The following is a 21,524-nucleotide window of genomic DNA, read 5'->3' as shown; positions in this document are numbered from 1 at the left end:
TCGAGTAGGGCAGCGGACGGTGTCGAGTAGGGCAGCGGACGGTGTCGAGTAGGGCAGCGGACGGTGTCGAGTAGGGCAGCGGACGGTGTCGAGTAGGGCAGCGGACGGTGTCGAGTAGGGCAGCGGACGGTGTCGAGTAGGGCAGCGGACGGTGTCGAGTAGGGCAGCGGACGGTGTCGAGTAGGGCAGAGGACGGTGTCGAGTAGGGCAGCGGACGGTGTCGAGTAGGGCAGCGGACGGTGTCGAGTAGGGCAGCGGACGGTGTCAGTATTTTTATTATTTTTTTTATTCTTTTTACATAATTTTTTTAGAAGCCTCATTAGGGGACTTTGGTGAAATATCATGGGTCCAAACAGGGGAAATCTGTGATACGCAGGATGATTAGGGTGTGCCCAGGCACACCTTGTACACCATAGGGATGTGCACAGGGTGTGCTATGTAATGTGAATAAGGCCTAAGTGTACATAACACCCCAGAAATGTACTTCACTGCTTTTTCCAGAGATACAATCATCAGGCATTCATTGGGATGTGATACATTCTAAGGCTATACCCCAAGGTAGGGCTTCTCAACCAGGGTTCCATGGAAGCCAAGGGTTCCTCCAGAGGTTGCTAGGGCTTCATTGAGCAGTGATACATTTCTGCCTCTCAGTCAAGTTCCCACTGACACCATTGATCTTTTTAGCGATTTGTAAGGAGATAATTCTTCACCCTGACCACAAGTTTAAGGAGCATTCTCACCAATGACCATCCCACTAATGTATCATGAGCTATAGTCATTTTTAGCATGGGTTCTCTGAGAGCAGAAAGTTATTTCAAGGGTTCCTCCATGATGAAAAGGTTGAGAAAGACTGTGATAAGGGGTACAGGCACTGCAGCTTTTCTTATTACTTCACTAGAACAAATCAGATGGTTATACTTAAGGCAGAACCTCCTATCAAAGTCATTTTCTGTAGCGTACAAGGTTAGGTGGCCATAAATGACTGCACATTCACATGTAGGGGGAATTTTATTATTTCTGGTACAGTGGAAGCTCGGATTGCGAGTAACGCGGCTTACGAGCTTTTTGCATTACGAGCTATTTAAAAAATTTCTGACTCGTTTTGCCAGCGTTGTCTCGCAAGACTAGCAGGATTCAAGCCTCTGGGGTGTGCAGTACCGCATTTGGCCAGAGGTGCAGTTGCGCCGGTGACACTCTGAGACTTTTGGTTCCCGAGTGGTCTCCGGCGCCCCCGCACTTCTGGCCACATGTGGTACTGCATAGACCAGCAGTGGCTGTGGAACAGATTATCTGAGTTTCCATTATTTCCTATGGGGAAACTCGCTTTGATATACAAGCGCTTTGGATTACACGCATTCTTCTGGGATGAATTATGCTTGTAATCCAAGGTATTACTGTACTTGTATAGCATTGACAATTTAGGCAGCGCGCTCAATACCGTACAGTCACATCAGTCTCTGCCCTCAAAGGGCTTACAATCTAAGAACCTGAACTCATAGAAGCCTCTACCAGCATGTATTTGGAGGGAGAGTACCCCATAAAACCCGTGCAAACACAGGGAGAAAACTGTGCCTATACCGTAGTGTCTTGACTGGGATATGAATTGAGGACCCCAGTGCTGTAAGGCAGAAGAAACACTAAGCTGGATAGTGTTTTTTTTTTTTTTTTAACTCCAGTTTACAATAACACACGCTTTAAATAATGCAAAAACTTGAAATACCAGTGTAACCCTGCTAACCGATGGTGGGTGATCATGTTACCAAGTGTCTAAGCCACTTGTTATGTGACTTTCTGCAGTTGAATCCTGGTGTATTTTATTATTTACTACACTTTTGGTCCACTATAATATAGTTACAGACGCTACAGCTTCTCTACTGCCAAGAACAACGCTATGCAAATCACTATAACCCATACCAACCAATCACATTTAAAGTGTTACTAAACCCAGGACTCTGCATTCACTATATCTGGTCTCCCCAGGAGCCTGCATTCACTATACCTGGTCTCCCCAGGACTCTGCATTCACTATATCTGGTCTCTCACAGTACACAGAACATGGAAATGCAATTATTTTAGTAACTATAAACTGCTAAATACCTTTTCTCATCAGCAGTCTATAGCAGTCTTGTGACTTCTATCAGTGTCTGGTTAAAGCTTGTAGGAGGAGTTGTTAATTCTACTCGGACTGTCCTATAAAGCTGCAGGACCCCTGACCCTCCGCCTGTAAAGTGCCTTGTGCTAATCACATGCACTCTCCCAAGAGAAAAAAAAAAAAACTCTAGTAATACACACCAAACTGAGCATGTGCAGCTTGTCCCCAAGGCTCTGTTCTATCAGGAGATGGATTGGGGACTGTGGAAGAAGGGGAGAATCAGAGAAGACAGGATCAAACAGCTTTTTTTTTTTTTTTTTTTTTTTTTTTACACAATGCAGAGGATTAACCCCTCAGGTTCCACAGTGAGTATAACAAGCATGCTTTACTGCATATACAGACTGATTTTACTGTTGTGGGTTTAGTAACACTTTAAAGCCTGAGCTCTCAGTTCAAATCGACCAAATACACTTCAGGTGCATCAAAAGAAAAGGTTTCACAGCTTTCTACTGTATGGGTTTGTTTGTTTGTTTTTTGCAGAATTATACTTACCTAGGTGGATGCTGCATCTGTCAGATGACGTCATGGTGCATGAGGCACCGTCGCCAACACACCCCGCCCCCTGCCGGAACACAATGTAGCAGGCACTCGGATGGTCTCGGCCGGCTCCACAACAGAACTGAAGGTGCGGAGTTCCGAGCAGAGCGTCACAGCATCATATTTTTTTACTGGAAAGCTCTTCCTGTCACCGGCATTTACTGGCAGGAAAAAAGTGCCCCTTTTTTACTGGCTGCCAGTAAAAATTCTGATGGTTGGCAACGCTGCCCCCGCTGGCTCTAAGACTGAGAACTGGGCAATCAAACACCACTGATCACTCCCTTCTCAGGGCTCCCTGAGCAGAGAGCTGGTGACTGTTAGTCACCGTTCTCTGCTCCCCCCCCCTTTGCTCCGTTCTCTGCCCCCCCTAGCTCACTGGAGTGCTGGGGTGTGGAGGGGGCGGGAGCGGCCGGCTCAGGCTCTCGGCGGCTGGCTGAGAGGCTGAGCCAGGGTGTCGGGTCCAGGCATGTGGGCAGATCCCGACTTCATTGTCGCGCTTGGCCTGGCTCAGCGATGTCAGCCGAACAAACTGCACTCCTGTCATCCACAGAAGTACAGCCAAAACGAGCTCTGGCTGTACTTCTCCTTTAAAAAAACAAAACAAAAACAGCCACAGCTGAGTAGAAAAGCCCATCCCCTGCCAGCATGCTGCAGAGAAACACCCTCACTTTCTGTGTGAGCTCCAACACATCCCTTTGGTGACTCCAGCTCTCCAATTAGCAGAGAAGCACGGGCTTCACAAATTGCATAGGTCCCACAAAGGGGGCGTGTCGGACCTCTGCAGAGAGACCATTGCATCCACACAAGGGGTCTCCCTCTACAACCTGCTGGCAGGGGACAGGCTATTCTACTTTGTGGCTGGTTTATAAAGAAAACAAGACTTTGCAACAACTTTTGTTTTGCTGACCCTGGAATGTTCTTGGCAACATTTCAAAACGAGGGTTCAGTGGGTCTTGAAAAAGATGATTTATGGTTGCAGCGAGTTCCTATTCTTTACCGATGCTCTATGCATGAACATTCTGAATGTCCTTTGTGTATTCGTTTTGCAGTATTGGTCTGTTATGATGACAGCGAACCATCACAGCGAGGAGAAGAATGGACAGATCGGCTGAATGTGACTTTTCTCCCACAGGCACAAACGTGTGCTATTTATTAAAAACTTTCCTTTCTTTACTCCCAGATTTTTTCAGAACATTTGAACACTTTCTATTCCCTCGATGACCTTCGTTTGATGCAATCAATTGGTTTGTATAACTCCTATTACAGGATTTTAGATTCACGCGGCTTTTTCAATGGCCGCCTCCTTTTTTACAGATTTATTTTCTCATTTATTTCTTCTGTCCTTGAGTAGGACTTCGCTTTGTGCATAACATTCCATTGTATCTAAACAGCGGCTTTTGTGCCGCATCCCAGGACAATGGGAATAAACCATCCTGATGGAGTAGGGAAAAAGCATGGCTGAAGAGCACAGAAGGAAGACTTAAAGTGAGCCCATTCTTCACGCATGTAGGACGAAGCAACATTATTCACTTTAAAAGTGGTTGTAAACTCTCCCCGACAACTTTGTCCCATGTAAATCAGCAAAAATAACCCTAATGAAACTGCTTGTAGATATCGAACAGACTATAAAAGGGAAAAAAGGAATCCTACATTATTGGTTAGTGAACCATAGAGGTAAACTGACCCAGTAGTGCTTGTAGATATCACCTTACTTGCCTAGTATTGTAGTAATCCTTTTTGTTCTTTAGAATGACGTCACTGAGCATGCCCATATCTCCCTTGATTTACGGCACACTCTGTGTACTTGTCTGTCTATTATCAGATCTTTCTACGGCACAATTCTGAAATCCCACAAGACAGCATAGTCACTCAGAGCTTCCTACTACACCCCATGTGACCATGCGACATCATATGCAGTGTAAACTTGGGCATCGGACAGGATTACTGCAGCTTTATCAGCTGAAGCTAATAAGACTGACACAGGCAAACACTAGATAATCGGGCACAAGTAAATACTATGAAATAAAACAAGTCAGCTATGAGCAGTTAAAGCGGGGTTCCACCCAAATTTTGAACATTATCTCTATGCATTCTCTTCCTTGCCTAGATGCTGACATGCTGTGTAAAAAAATTTAAATCGCCGTAATTACCTTTTTTTTCTAATCTTCTTAGCACTTCCTGGTTTTCCTCCCATGGGAGTAGGCGTGTTTCTAGCCTCTCCCAGACCTCCCACAGTCCCCTGGGAGCTAGTCTCAGACTTCCCAGCATGCATTGTGCAACAGCGTCATCACAACATCTCGGTGAATGCTGGGAGCACAGCATTCACCGCATCCAGGAAATACATGCTTGTGGGCTTCAAATGCCCACAATGAAGATGGAAACCGCCTTCAGTGAATTTTATAAGTTATTCTTTACAACGAAATCGGACACAGGCGGACTTATTACACAGAACATGTGAGTAGATAATCATGAGAAGAAAAGTTTGTGAATGAACTCCAAAAAAAAAAAAAACGATAGACAGGTGGACCCCCGCTTTAAACAGGGTTACCATAGAAACGTTGGGTTGAGAAAGAGGCTAGGTTAACAGTACAGGAAGTGCTCAATGTAAGGGCGGAAATACACTCTACTGTGGACTCAGAAAACAATACTTAAGATGGCGCTGCCTTACCCCTGGAAACAAGTTTTTTTTAAAGTTTCTTTAAAACAGTAAGTAATATGCGATTTGGGCTGGATTACAGTGGCTATAGTTTGATAATTACTTATTATAATGGACTAAATGAAAAGCAGCATCAGAGTGGGAGAGTTTACTTCCTCTTTAATGTCCACTTCAGTGGCAACATAAACCTCTCTGAGGAAATGAAGCCCTACGAGTCCTTCTGGTTGGAGCTTACACAGACGCTCTGTCCAGTGTGACAGTACTAGGGCCAATCACCGAGTTTACATGCTCCTCAAGATCCACCTGACTAATACATACCTAAAAGTAAAGGGGACTTTTTAGAAAAAACAATTACAAGTAAGTGACTGTGAAATAGTCCATAATATGGCACTTGAAGGCAGCCCAGTGGAGATGAGAAGCAAAATCTTCAGAAGGCTGGGGGAAAGAAGCACAGAGGCGCCACTCTAAGTGCGGTGAGTTAATCAATTTTAATGAGCAAATAGTGAACATGTACTCACAAGAGTACATTAAAAACAGGCATGTCAGTTATGGGAGAACAACCGTCCGGGTGGGGGGTCCATCCGTGGCTGAACGCTGGTGTAATGGAGCGGGTTGCGCCGGTGGTTACCGACGTTTCCTGGACCTTGAGCACGCAGGAAGCCAGGAGATGATGTCACTTCCGGTTAGGACGGTGGACCAACAGGCAAACTCGTCGCCTATTGGTCCACCGTCCTAACCGGAAGTGACGTCATCCCCCGCCTTCCTGCGTGCTCAAGGTCCAGGAAACGTCGGTAACCACCGGCGCAACCCGCTCCATTACACCAGCGTTCAGCCACAGATGGACCCCTCCCGGACGGTTGTTCTCTCATAACTGACATGCCTGTTTGTAATCTACTCTTGTGAGTACATGTGGACTATTTGCTCATTAAAATTGATTAACTCACCGCACTTAGAGTGGCGCCTCTGTGCTTCTTACTTTAAAGCAGACCTTTTATGAAAAATGAACAAAAAAAAAAAATTGAATTAAAAAAAAAAGTTTAAAAAAAATTGAAAATAATTTACCAAATAAAATCATTTTAACCACTTCATGCAATATCATGTACCTGTGCGTTATTTGGCTGAAGTGGTAATACCAAGCATCACCCCGGTACAGTTTTTTTTTTAGAGCTACCGGTCGGCTATCTCATGATAACTGATGCGGCTAACAAGCCGCTCGGCTGTTATCATAAAGGAGCGGGAGTGGACATCTCCAACCTCCCTTCCCGCCGTCAGCCGCTCTGCCCGGGTCTCCTGTCCCACCAGGAGACCAGAGCGACCATCCACCATGTCCGCCTGCTGTGTGAAGTCCCAAATTAAGCCAGAAACCACTTTGATCGGGTCTCCAATGTAAAAACACGAAAGGGACATCACAACGTCACTCCCAGTTTACTTGGCTGCCAATGGCGCCGATTTAAAAAAAAAAAAATTAAAAAAATTACGCTGATTTTGGCGTTTTGAATACTTTGAAATGCAAAGGAGGAATTTGGGGGTCTTTTAGACCCCCGATCTCTCCATAAAGAGTACCTGTCACCACCTATTACTGTCACAAGGGATGTTTACATTCCTTGTGACAGCAATAAAAGTGATCAGATTTTGTATTTATTTTTTTTAAGGGACAGTGTTAATTATCAAAAAGAAAAAATTAAAAATAAGAAAAAAAAGTTTTTAAAGCGCCCCCATCCCCGCGTGCTCGCGCACCAAAGAAAACGCATACGCAAGTCGTGCCTGCAAATGTATAAACGGTGCTCAAATCACACATGTGAGGTATCACCGTGATCGTTAGAGAGCAATAATTCTAGCAAAAGGCCTCCTCTGTAACTCTAAACAGGTAACCGGTAAACATTTTTGTAAACGTCGCCTATGGAGATTTTTAAGTACCCTAGTTTGTCGCCATTATCTATTTACTCAGCGCTAACATCATCTTTCACATTATACCAAAAAATTGGGCTAACTTTAATGTTTAGTTTTTTTTTTATTCATGCTTTTTTTTTCCAAAAAATTGCGTTTGAAAGACCACTGAGCAAATACTGTGCGACATAAAATATTGCAACGACTAGCATGTTATTCTCTAGAGTCTTTGTTGCCAATAAATATATATATATATATATATATATATATATATATACACACACACACACATATGTGCGTGTGTGTGTGTGTGTGTGTGTGTGTGTGTGTGTTCTATGTAATTTTCTAGCAAAAAATATTGATTTTAACTTGTAAGCAACGAATGTCAGAAATAGGCTTGAAATCGGCTGAAGTGGTTCAAAAATAAAAAAAAATTAAAAATTGTTAAAATGTTTAATATATTAGGATACAAAAAAAAATTGCTCACCGTAGTCTGATTGGAAGAGGCGAGGAATGACGTCACTGTTCCTCACTGCTGCCCTCCTGCCATAGCAAAGCGCTCAAAATCCCCTGGGAATGGTGCCAACCCGTTACAGGAGGGCATCCTCCCGGAATTTAGAGTGGCCAGGAGGCAGCTGTGACATCACATGGAAGCCAAAACTAAGGTGATTGATTTTTACTCAGACTTGTCTCCACTTATCAGTATTAGTTTAAAAAAAAATAAATAAAATCATTTAAATAATCAATAAATAAAAATCATCAGGAATAGTTAAGGGGAGAAGGGAAAGAGGAAGTCGATTTGGGCTGATTAAGGTTAAAAAAAAAAAAAATGAAAGAAAAGAAGAACGAACATCAACTGCAAATAGAAGCTCATTCCTTTGATCTGCAGATAAATGAGGCCGGGTAGACATGAATGTAAAGCTGACCATACATCAATACAGGCTGGATGACAAAAAAAAAAAAAAAAATCTTAGGGATTCCTCCATCCATACTAACTTACTCCCCTGACTGACTATTCTATTTTGACAGCTGCTGGCAGCAACTATCAGAACACCAGAACAGCGGCTGCATCTGACTCGCCTCCTTCAATTTTCTTAATCAAAGTATGTTGGGTGGGAAGGGGGACGGTAGAGCAACCCACAAAGTGATTTTTGGAGAGTTCATCAGAAACTGGACAAAACTTGCAGTGGGTCACCATCTTAACAATGTTACCTTGTATCGCTCTACCAAGAACCTGAACAATGTTTACAAACACTGTCAGACAGTTCTTGTTTCTGCACAGCTTTCATTCTGACAGTAGGAAATTGCCGGAAAGTGCGGGGGGGGGGGGGCAATAGGGCAGAAGAGCAGAAGGACAGGATGTACTACACACTATATGCACTTCTATTAAGTATTATTTTTTGGGGGAGTGTGTAACGTGCTCGTCGTCTACAACTGGTTAGGCCAGGTTCACACCCTTGCGTTTCAGGAACGCATGCAAAAATCACGCACTTGCGACATGCAGAGAAACTCGCTGCCTATCAGACGGACAGTGGTGCTTTTCATTGTTGATGACACCCCTACGCATCTTCTAACGTTTGCGCCAAACCCCACGGTGCCGCAGCACCACGTGGATTAGTGTCACATTTTTAAAAAAAAGAAAAAAAAAAAAAATGTTGGGGACTTCTTTTCTGCGTTTTTTTTTTTTGGTGCGTTGACACGAATGTGCTGCTCTACACACCAACGTGGAGGATAAATCTGCTGTTCAGGGTTGACCCTCAACAGCCAATCACAATGACCCTATGCAGTTAGAATTGGGCTGATCTGTAGGTCAGACACTTAATGAATAAGGCCCCCCCGGAGGCTCCATGAGACCCCCCCCCCCCCCCCCCCCCAGTCCCGGTACATAACCCCTCAACGTCTACACAAACAAAAAACGCAGGAATCCAGAACAAATCCTCCTCGTTTATAGATTAGCTGCTGCACCATACAGTGTGAAATACATTAGAGAAACCAAACTGAGCCATTTCCACAGCTTCTCCCACCTCAAGCACTCGCCTTACATGGCTAGAAAATCAATTTGACTTAGTGAACGTGATCTCTCATTAGGAAATCCTACACTTCCTCTTATGGAGACCTTTTTGGCTGCAAGCTTGTATTAGCTTATGATTAACAAAAACATCCAAATGACTATCCCTGTGCTTTTTATAGTGTGTAAAAACCCCACACACACCGTATATTTCTGCCTCAAAGCATAACCTCAGCCAAAAATAACAAAAATAAAAAGATTAATAGTCCATAAAAGAAAAACACAAAAAACAAAATAGTCCATATGATACAATAACAGTTTTTGCTGCAATAATTCTTTTTCAGTCCAGAGCTCTCCCCTGCAGTACTTCTCTTCCAGTATGGGAGACCTCCAATATAAAATGTTCATTAGAAACATTGGACAGTGACAGGAGAAGTAGCATAGAGATGAGCTCATCTACCTGTCATTCTGCTCTCGCCTCCTATCAGCATGCTTCTTGTCGGCACAGGAACTGATTGGCTCTTTGTGCTGCTGCTCCATCTCACGCTCCAGTTCTGCTGTACAGGGACTATTAGGGTTGCGCCGATACTAGTATTGGTGCCGATATTGAGTATTTGCACAAGTATCGGTACTCGTGCAAATGCACCGATACCTGAAACCGATACTTTTAGGCTCGGTTCTTTAACCGGTTCCCAACTGGCCCATGCTGATGTATGTCGGCAGATTGGCGCGGCTGGGAAAATGGGCGTACCTGTACGTCCCTTTAAATTTGCCGCCGTGCCATTGCGTGCGCGCCGGCCGGGAGCTCCGCGAGTCGGGTCGCGGGTCCCACGGACTCGATCGCCTCACGGAGAGGAAGAACGGGGAGATGCCAATGTAAACAAGCATCTTCCCGTTCTGCTTAGTGACACTGTCACTGATCTCTGCTCCCTGTGATCGGGAGCAGAGATCAGTGACGTGTCACACGTAGCCACGCCCCCTCCCAGTTAGAATCACTCCCCAGGACATACTTAACCCTTACACCGCCCCCTAGTGGTTAACCCCTTCACTGCCAGTGTCATTGACACAGGAATTAGTGCATTTGTATAGCACTGATCGCTGTATAAATGACAATGGTCCCAAAAATGTGTCAAAAATGTCCGATCTGTCCACCATAATGTCACAGTCGCTGATCGCCGCCATTACTAGTAAAACAAAAAAAATTAATAAAAATGCTATAAATCTATCCCCTATTTTGTAGACGCTATAACTTTTGGGCAAACCAATCAATAAACGTTTATTGCGATATTTTTTTTTTACCAAAAATATGTAGAAGAATACGTATCAGCCTAAAATGAGGGGGAAAAAAATGTTTTTTTATAGATTTTTGGGGGATATTTATTATAGCAAAATGTAAAAAATAATACGTTTATTTCAAAATTGTTGCTCTTTTTTTGTTTATAGCGCAAAAAATAAAAACCACAGGGGTGATCAAATACCACCAAAAGAAAGCTCTATTTGTGGGGGAAAAAAAAAGGACGTCAATTTTGTTTGGGAGCCACGTCGCACGACCACACAATTGTCAGTTAAAGCGACGCAATGCCGAATCGCAAAAAGTGCTCTGGTCTTTGGCCAGCAAAATGGTCCGGGGCTGAAGTGGTTAAGCTGTCAGTGGGTCTCCCCTGTTGAAAAAAGCAAATTGCTCAGCCACTTAAAGACTAAAATAAAAAGAAACATTGTTTCTTTTTGTATCTTTCTGTTTCTTCATCTGCAGATCAAAGGGATGAACAAATGTTCCTCTGTTTAACCCCTTATTAACCCTTAATTTACTCTAATCAGCCTTAATTAACTCCCTATTCTCCTCCAATTAATTATTATTTTCCTGCTTTTTTTGTTCACGTCTATTTTATAAACGATAAACAATTAAAACTTTTTTTTTTTTATGCTTTGTTGGTGAATATTTTTACACATATATATTAACATATATTTATACATTTCACATTGAAAAGGCGCAAAATTAAAAAAAAAAAAAAATCCATTTCATTTGTAAATAACTTTTCAATGCTTTTGTACCATTGCTGACACCTGAAGTGAAAACAAAACAGTTGCGGTAGGTATCGCTAATTGGTATCGGCGAGTACAAAAAAAAGTATTGGTACTCATACTCATTGTAAAAACAAAATGGTATTGGTGCATCCCTAGGGACTATTGTGCGAACAGTTTACACAGCATTGTACATTTACATTAGTCCTTACCCTCAAGGAGCTTACAATCTAAGGTCCCTACCTCACCTGCATACATACAAGCACATACACATATTTAATAAATTTAAAAAGTAGAATTCCAGCCTCAACCTAGTCGAAACGTAGATGAGCCCTCTTGTGTCTCTTTAAGGGGAGATGTTCTGTCACTCTGTGTTAGACTGCATGTCTTATGGGACTGTACAGCTGCTAACTGAGCATTGCTTAATTCTTCTGTTAACGCTCATTGACACCGATACCCCCCTGTGACATTTGTAGCCAGCCTATTTGCTGCACTTAGATGCGCCCCTTTGTGTCTCTTTACCATATTACAGATATCCCTTCCATCTGCTGAGGAGATGCTCAGCCAACTACCTCAATTGTACCATGTGAACAGACAGACTGTTTATTTAGTGCCATATCTTTTCTGAGGTCACTGGATGTTCTTGTGCCATGATAGATTGTGTTTTTAGCACATCGTCCTTTGACCACTATATCGCTCTTGTTTTGATGAGGTCTCGGTTCCACACATTAATGTTTTTTTTAGGTTTTGCAAGTCTACCCCAATATGCCATACATGGTTTTTATTGGGTAGTAGATTCGAGTAAATCTTTTTTTCTAAAAAAAAAAAATGATAAAAGGACTCACAAAGATGCCTTTGCCTTCAAGATGGGTCATATGTATAACCAGGGCTTTTTTTCAGTGGGAACGTGAGGGAACGAAGTTCTGGCACCACCAGCACACTGAATGTATGTAATGGCAGGGTGTGCTGGGGTGTGCTGATGGGTCTATTGATGCTGGGGGATCTATTGTTGCTGGAGATAATCCATTTTTTTGTGGTGGGCTATTGTTGCTGAGGATGTCTATTGTTGCTGCTGAGGGACATGTTGCTGGAATCAATCTATTGTTGAGGGAGGGGTCTATTGATGCCGGCTGCCGGAGAGCGTCTATTGACGCCGGCTGCCGGAGAGCGTCTATTGACGCCGGCTGCCGGAGAGCGTCTATTGACGCCGGCTGCCGGAGAGCGTCTATTGACGCCGGCTGCCGGAGAGCGTCTATTGACGCCGGCTGCCGGAGAGCGTCTATTGACGCCGGCTGCCGGAGAGCGTCTATTGACGCCGGCTGCCGGAGAGCGTCTATTGACGCCGGCTGCCGGAGAGAGTCTATTGACGCCGGCTGCCGGAGAGAGTCTATTGACGCCGGCTGCCGGAGAGAGTCTATTGACGCCGGCTGCCGGAGAGAGTCTATTGACGCCGGCTGCCGGAGAGAGTCTATTGACGCCGGCTGCCGGAGAGAGTCTATTGACGCCGGCTGCCGGAGAGAGTCTATTGACGCCGGCTGCCGGAGAGAGTCTATTGACGCCGGCTGCCGGAGAGAGTCTATTGACGCCGGCTGCCGGAGAGAGTCTATTGACGCCGGCTGCCGGAGAGAGTCTATTGACGCCGGCTGCCGGAGAGAGTCTATTGACGCCGGCTGCCGGAGAGAGTCTATTGACGCCGGCTGCCGGAGAGAGTCTATTGACGCCGGCTGCCGGAGAGAGATTATTGACGCCGGCTGCCGGAGAGAGATTATTGACGCCGGCTGCCGGAGAGAGATTATTGACGCCGGCTGCCGGAGAGAGATTATTGACGCCGGCTGCCGGAGAGAGATTATTGACGCCGGCTGCCGGAGAGAGATTATTGATGCCGGCTGCTGGGAGATGTGTTGCTGCCAGGGGTCTTTTGTTGCTGGCATGGTATTTTGTTGTGGGGGCCTATTGTTGCTGGGCGACTGTTGCCAGTGGGGGGGGGTCTAATGCTGCTGGTCTTTTAAATCATTAATAAATTTCATACAAATGACTTAGCACCCCAAAATTATGTTTGGCTCTATATTCTCTAAAGGGGGCAGTACTGGGAGGTGGGTAGGGGGTGGAACCAAAGGATGGTGCTCGGAGGTGGGTGGTAGGGGGTGGAACCAAAGGATGGTGCTCGGAGGTGGGTGGTAGGGGGTGGAACCAAAGGATGGTGCTCGGAGGTGGGTGGTAGGGGGTGGAACCAAAGGATGGTGCTCGGAGGTGGGTGGTAGGGGGTGGAACCAAAGGATGGTGCTCGGAGGTGGGTGGTAGGGGGTGGAACCAAAGGATGGTGCTCGGAGGTGGGAGGTAGGGAGTGGAACCAAAGGTGGGTGGTAGGGGGTGGAACCAAAGGATGGTGCTCGGAGGTGGGTGGTAGGGGGTGAAACCAAAGGATGGTGCTCAGAGGTGGGTAGGGAATCAGAGACCAGAAGGGGGAGTTCAAGCACCTACTCTGAGAAAAAAAAAGCCCTGTGTATAATAGTATCATAACTTCCCACCATTGATCTTAATCTATAAATCAGAAAGTATCTGTCTGAACAACTAGAGCTTTAGATGGAGGTAACAGATCAGACTTCCCAGGTTCCCCCATGTAGGGTGGAATATTCATTCAGTTCTATGAGCCAGGACCTCTGTTTTCTGGTGTCAGAATACACAAGGCTCTATCATAGGGGCCCTAGGAAAACAAAAAGCAGTCTGCGGTTTCCACCTTGCAAGCCACCGGAGGGGTGAACTAATAATACCACCAATCCCTGTTGCCCACTGAGGCATGAACAAGCTTAATAAATATAAGATTCCAGGATGAGACACAACAGAGCTGTGACCCTGACAGACAAGGAAAGTAAAGAGTGTCAGATATCCCGGCCTTGCATGTGACTAATCCCACCTCTCTCAAAATAGCTGTGCATGAGTGCAGGCCATTTAAAATAGTTGTTATAAAAAGGCAGACTTGTCCTACTATGGCCCTACGGGGGTCCGCAGCCTCATGCCCCGGCCTCTGTCTAAAGGAATAACAAGGGTTCGTCTTACACGCCGGCTGCCAAGGATGACCGGGACTGCTGTGCTGAGGAATTCGGCCAAGGGTGGCACCGGGAGGGTTAAACCCAAATAGCACTTGTGGTCTTGCAGGAGGGGGAAAAAAAAAAAATCAATACCTGTTAGAGGACGGGCAAATGGGCAGAATGTTACAGAAAGTTCTGTAAGCAGGCGAGCGCTGGGCCTGTTACCCTGCACGGTATAGATGTCTAGAAATGCTGTATAATGAAGGTTTAAAAGGGAGACTGGGAGGATAGAAACATGGAAGCGGACTATGCACACCTTTCTTGTAGGCTGGGATTGTAATTTGGACCCAAGCTTGTCTATTTAGTGGGTCACTTGTGAAACTTCAGGACCTTTGACCTGGTCATTGCATCTTTTAAAGCTAAACACTAAAGCTAGTACAACCACCCTGACTCCATGCTCCAGCTCTTCTCCTCCCAGCTTGGTCATACATGGTGATTTCCATGTTGAGGGACGCTGAGCATCAAAGCCCTCTTGTCAGCCCACAGTGTCAGACACACCCCCTTAGTGTCAATCATGTAGCCTATGGACACACCCCTTAGCGTCATTATGTAGTCTATGCACACACGTCCCCTAATGTCATTATATAGTCTATGCGCGCGCACACTCACACACACACCCTCCCCCCCCGTAGCATTATGTAGCCTAGTGACACACCCACATAGCCTTATTATGTAGTCCAGGGGTCTCCACACTTTCTAAGGCAATGGCTAGTTTACTGTGCTTCAGGCTTAAGGGGGGCCAGACTGTGGCTAGTGGGAGTAAACTATGCCTTATCATTGGTCTTAATGGGCGGAATGGTGCCCCATCGTTGGTGTCAGTGGGAGGAATGGCGCCCCATTCTTGGTGTCAGTGGGAGAACTAGCGCCCCATCCTTGGTGTCAGTGGGAGAACTAGCGCCCCATCCTTGGTGTCAGTGGGAGAACTAGCGCCCCATCCTTGGTGTCAGTGGGAGAACTAGCGCCCCATCCTTGGTGTCAGTGGGAGAACTAGCGCCCCATCCTTGGTGTCAGTGGGAGAACTAGCCCGCCATCCTTGGTGTCAGTGGGAGAACTAGCCCGCCATCCTTGGTGTCAGTGGGAGAACTAGCCCGCCATCCTTGGTGTCAGTGGGAGAACTAGCCCGCCATCCTTGGTGTCAGTGGGAGAACTAGCGCCCCATCCTTGGTGTCAGTGGGAGAACTAGCGCCCCATCCTTGGTGTCAGTGGGAGAACTAGCGCCCCATCCTTGGTGTCAGTGGGAGAACTAGCGCCCCATCCTTGGTGTCAGTGGGAGAACTAGCGCCCCATCGTTGGTGTCAGTGGGAGAACTAGCGCCCCATCGTTGGTGTCAGTGGGAGAAATAGCGCCCCATGGTTGGTGTCAGTGGGAGAAATAGCGCCCCATGGTTGGTGTCAGTGGGAGAAATAGCGCCCCATGGTTGGTGTCAGTGGGAGAAATAGCGCCCCATGGTTGGTGTCAGTGGGAGAAATAGCGCCCCATGGTTGGTGTCAGTGGGAGAAATAGCGCCCCATGGTTGGTGTCAGTGGGAGAAATAGCGCCCCATGGTTGGTGTCAGTGGGAGAAATAGCGCCCTATTGATTTTGTCAGTGCAATGAATGGTACCCCATCATTGCTATCGGTTGGAGGGATACTCCCCCATTGATGCTGTCAGTAGAAGTAATGGTGGCCCATCATTGGTGTCACTTAGAGGAATAGTGCCCGAAGGGCCAGATACCGGCAAGCAAAAGGCCAAATCTGGCCCCTGAACTGCAGTTTGAAGACCGCTGATGTAGTCTCTGGACACACCTCCCATTTATCATGTTGTCTATGGACACCACTCCAGGGCGGCTTAGCATTATCCCATAACCTGGGCTCACAGTGTCAACATGAGCATTATACAATACAGCAGTGAAGACAGCTCACTGCTGAACAGGGACAGTGCTAGTCTCATGTAACTAAGACTTGCAGATACGACTATTCTAATAAAGCCTGGGGGGGGGAGACAGACAATCGAAAGAGCCTCCGACACGTTCCAGGAGTCCAAAAATGCCCCCTTTATCAGGACTTGAGATTGAAAACAATATAATGGACTAGACGTGAACTGGACCTTTAATGGTATTTCTTCCAATGTGATTACAAGCACAGGTCTCAGCAGCTGCTCTGGCAGGCTTGATGCACATCTAATGACTGCATGGAGAACCCCTAAAAGTAAGCTATTTTTGCTTTACATTTATTTTTTTTTAGATTTTTTAACGTTTGGTGCTGGAAGTTTGGTTTTCAAATAGATGCGAAGGCGGGGATAACAGCTTGAACCATGATCACTTTGATAACCGCGACCATCATAGATCTTCCATTTCTTCAGATAGCCACCAACAGGTACCTGGGAGTGCTGGTGGTTTTTGGCTTGGAGGCATCAAAAGCCAAGTGACCCATGGGACCACAGTGTTGCTTCATTATAAACAAGTCATTATAGGATAGAGTGCAGATGTAGCAGCCATAGAGGTTTAGCACCTTAAGCAATGTGCACAGTCATGTGGGAACAGGAAGGGGCCATCCTCAAACTGTTTCCACAAAGTTGGGAGCATGAAATTGTCCAAAATGGCTCGGTATGCTGACGCCTTAAGAGTTCCCTTCACTGGAACTAAGGGGCCGGGGCCAAGCCCAACCCCTGAAAAACAACCCCCCACACCATAATCCCCCCTCCACCAAATGATTTGGACCAGTGCACAAAGCAAGGTCCATAAAGACATGGATGAGCAAGTTTGGGGTGGAGGAACTTGACTGGCCTGCGCAGTCCTGACCTCAACCCGATAGAACACCTTTGGGATTAATTAGAGCGGAGACAGCGATCCAGGCCTTCTCGTCCAACATCAGTGCCTGACCTCACAGATGTGCTTCTGGAAGAATGGTCAAACATTCCCATAGACACACTCCTAAACCTTGTGGACAGCCTGTTGAAGCTGTTATAGCTGCAAAGGGTGGGCCAACTCAATATTGAACCCTACGGACTAAGCCTAGGAGGCTAATAAAGTTCATGTGCGTGTAAAGACAGGCGTCCCAATACTTTTGGCAATATAGCGTATTTAAAATTACCTTTGAAATGTTCAAGCTTCAATGATTTTAGTGATTGGGTCTACATACACTTTATTAACCAGTCAGCTTTGACAGTTCCCTTATTTCTCTCCTGACAGGTCCCTTTTACCTAATTGGGTGCATCCTTCACGGTCTACCCAGAATCGGTGGCAGGAATGTGATACGTTAGGCGGTTTTGCTGCAGAAAGTGCCTTTTTTTTGTGTGTGAAGGATAAATGTGGAAATGACTTGGGGCCTCCAGACAGTGAAATGACAAGCGTATAAAATGTGCCGGAGAAGAGGCTGCAGTGACAAGAAGAGACGTGTCGGCAGAAGACGGTCCGGACTCCCAGGAATGCTCCTGGAATGAGACATTCTATATGCCATCTACACTAACATACCTAAACACAGCTCTTAGATCACACTGCAGCTGCCAGCCGAGCCTGCCAAAGAGACAGGTGCCCGCGCTCTCTGCCTTCTCCGCACCGGAATCCCAATTCTCAGAACAGGAGAATCAGACAAATACTCGCCTTCACCCTGGCTCCATAGGACAGAGCCATCATACAGGTATACCTGAGATGTGTGCATACATCATACTACTACTGGAGTGTAGGAAGGGATAGAACCTCTGCCAGGTTTTTATTACGGTCCATGTCCCCAGTGGGATGATTTTACTCTCTGCTTCCTGCCTTGGTGACTCCGGTAGGAGGTTTTTTTTTTCTGAAAAAGTTCTAATGCTTGTGAATCTGTGGTAACCGTTGCATCATTAAGGTATTATAATTAGTGTCTGGTGAGTACTGATGAAAAATGGGGAAGAGTATGTTCTCCACGGGGGAGGTAAATCCGGTGTGAAATTAAAGATCAAGTCCACCTTTTGCAAAAAAAAGAATAATAATAAATGCACATATTTGCGCCAAAAAAAGTGCATTTTTATTTTATTTTGCAAAGCATTGCAGCCATTATCAGAGGATGTTGGGTGCAATGCCAGGCTTCTGCAGACTCTTTCTCCAACTTCCTGTCCATGCCAAGGTATGGGCTTTCTGATTACAAGGAAGAGTCGATTAGCCACAGATGCAGTGATCCTTACACTCGTATCCAGGGCCAAGACAAGAGGGCTAAGTGGGCACCTGCCCCAGGCACCTTGTTGAGGGGGGCACTGCCTTTTTGCCCGCTTGACGCTTTCCTGAAACTAGCAGTGTCACTCCTATCAGAAGGAGCAGCGGCCGACAGCTGCTGCCGGAGGCAGGATTCGGCTTTCTCCAGCGTGCATTGTGGGGAAAAGAGCCGGCACCGAGACAGAGAACTGTCCTCAGTCTCAGCGCGGTGCTGCTGAGGGAGGAGGACAGATTCTGTCCTCCAATCTTTCTCTCCGTCATGTGACACGCAACGACTTGGAAGAGTGAGGACACCCGAGGTAAAGGCGGAGTCTACCGAGGACACCCGAGGTAAAGGCGGAGTCTACCGAGGACACCCGAGGTAAAGGCGGAGTCTACCGAGGACACCCGAGGTAAAGGCGGAGTCTACCGAGGACACCCGAGGTAAAGGCGGAGTCTACCGAGGACACCCGAGGTAAAGGCGGAGTCTACCGAGGACACCCGAGGTAAAGGCGGAGTCTACCGAGGACACCCGAGGTAAAGGCGGAGTCTACCGAGGACACCCGATGTAAAGGGGGAGTCTACCGAGGACACCCGATGTAAAGGGGGAGTCTACCGAGGACACCCGAGGTAAAGGCGGAGTCTACCGAGGACACCTGAGGTAAAGGCGGAGTCTACCGAGGACACCCGATGTAAAGGGGGAGTCTACCGAGGACACCCGGTGTAAAGGGGGAGTCTACCGAGGACACCCGGTGTAAAGGGGGAGTCTACCGAGGACACCCGGTGTAAAGGGGGAGTCTACTGAGGACACCCGGTGTAAAGGGGGAGTCTACTGAGGACACCCGGTGTAAAGGGGGAGTCTACTGAGGACACCCGGTGTAAAGGGGGAGTCTACTGGAGACTCCACCTGGCAGGGATGAGGAGTGCAATTCGCCATCTTTGCCCTGGGTGCTGGATTATGTTGTCCCGGATCTGCTTTTATGCTATTGAGAAGTACAGGTTCGTCTGCCAAAGTGGATGATGGGACTTTTAGTTCCTTCACAGGTCTCTGCGAATAAATGACATGGCGTGAGTGGAACCCAGCACTGCCATGTTGATTTCAAATCTGATAGCTGCTGTAGGGGAGAAGAAACCCTGCACACTGTCAAAGTAGGGCCCTTTTCAGTGGTGGGGTCCACTTGGTACTATGCTACATCCTAAATATGGGGGTATCATAATCTTAAAGAAGCATTTAACCTTTAAGGTGTGTATGGACCTGATTGGCATGGTCCTTGGCTGCTGCCTTTCTGATCTTGATGAACAAATTACCCAACAGATGTACAGCTATTGAATGGCTGGTATGGAGGCATCTAACACACGTTTGAAAGACTTTTAAAACATTTAGTGGTTAACTGAGTAAGGATTCATCAAACGCGCTTCAGAAGGAAAGAACCCCCACTTCTTCAGGGCTTGAGCAACAGATGTAAAAATGATCAACCAGCTTACGCTTTGCTGTCAGGACACAGTAGTCTCTTTCCTGGCTTCATTCGGGTCTTCTAGTGTTCTCCTGATTATTTCTACATCTGTTGCCCCTGAAGGAGGAGCCCTTTATCCCCCGAAACAGGTCGGCTGAATCTGATGTTTTTAAACAGTCAACGTTTTAAAAGACTAAGCAACATGAACAATCTTACCACACATCCAAGAATTGTATTCTATAATTATACAGTATATCAATCAACATGCTGAACCAGCCAAATTTTCATCCATCTATGGCCAGCTTATCTCTTGAATCCTAGGGGTCTGTCCACACAGTGTCTGTAGGGAAGGGGGCTCTTTGGAGATGTAGTTCTAGTTATGTGCATCATGATAAAAAGCCGGAACTTCGGTAATATCTACAAACAAATTTTTATTTCTATGGAACAACGCATAAAATCCCATGAAATGGCCAACGCGTTTCGGCCTTAATCATGCCTGGTACCTACATTAATAGTAAAAAGACCTTCTAGCAGTCGCCCTTGCAGAAGTCCTACAAGCCTGGTGATAATGTCCCTACAGGAACAAGATCAGATAAATGTGACTTGCCCTGTAGGGTGAAAATGTGGTTTGGGGGGTCATCCTGGGCAATGTCTGGATAAAGAAATGAAAACATACTATAGTTATTGCATTGCAAAATGTTACTTACAGCGTCTGGGTCCCGCTGCTGTTCTAGAAACGCTGAAAACTCCACCAATCGGAGTTTGGCTGTGCCTATGGACCGACCTTGCCATGCCGGAACTGAGGAGGCAGGCGGCGCTGCGGTTTCGAAACCTGCAATATAAACAGACGTGTCAGTTTTAGAGGAGTTCAAAGTGCTGCTCCACCACGTCACTTATGTGCCGGGACTCCTTGGTCACTCTATTCTTCCCAGTACAAGGTGGGGGGGGGGGGGTTGGGGGGGATGGGACCTTTTCCCACGATTGACTGCTCAGCACCAGAGCGGACAAGCAAAGGTTTGCTTCCAGCTTGTTTGCTGTAAGAGTCATTTTAACTGAATGGATATAGAATTGCATTAGGAAAAGTAAACATTAAAATATTGTTGACCTGAGAGATCCCAAAATCTGACAGATGTTGTTTCCAAGTCAGGTCAGATTTTTACTTTTAGCAACATAGAACTAAAAAGGCAAAAATGTATTTTTCCTATTCCTTTTTTTGCCAATGCATGTCCCATTAGGGAGATTTCCTTTCACTTCCTGTCCCATAGACAAACAGGAAGAGAGAGGAAATCCCTGCAAAGTGAGCAAGTTCCTGGTTGCCACAAGAACTAGTGTCCCCATTGGAAGACACCTCCCTTATTCCCATTCTGGTGACAACCCAACATTTTGGATTTTCTTTCACTTTCAGTGATACCAGGAAAAAGGACAAAAAAAAAAAAAAAAAAGAAAAGAGGGTGAATTTCCCGAATGGGGAGACAGCAGAAAAAAAGTTTTGCCTCTTGTTATACTTTAAAGTGGTTGTAAATCTCAGACATGAAATATGAACAAAGCATATCCCTCTATAGCAGTGTTTCTCA

At 46.1% G+C, this 21,524-nt stretch overlaps 1 protein-coding gene across 4 annotated transcripts in view; it reads right to left on the bottom strand.

Moving 5' to 3' along the window:
- TEAD1 (TEA domain transcription factor 1) overlaps positions 1-21,524 on the bottom strand; it is a 169,905-nt gene that overhangs the window by 19,510 nt on the left and 128,871 nt on the right. For all 4 annotated transcript variants that reach the window (XM_073604056.1, XM_073604059.1, XM_073604058.1 and 1 more), the window contains one exon: positions 20,658-20,782. In XM_073604056.1, coding sequence (XP_073460157.1) covers positions 20,658-20,782 — 125 coding nt within the window. The remainder of the gene's footprint in view (positions 1-20,657; positions 20,783-21,524) is intronic.

Source organism: Aquarana catesbeiana, linkage group LG11 (genome assembly GCF_042186555.1).
Source record: "Aquarana catesbeiana isolate 2022-GZ linkage group LG11, ASM4218655v1, whole genome shotgun sequence".
Lineage (NCBI taxonomy): Eukaryota > Metazoa > Chordata > Amphibia > Anura > Ranidae > Aquarana > Aquarana catesbeiana.
Note: the sequence above shows the minus strand (reverse complement) of the source record. Positions and strands in the feature narration are given on the sequence as shown.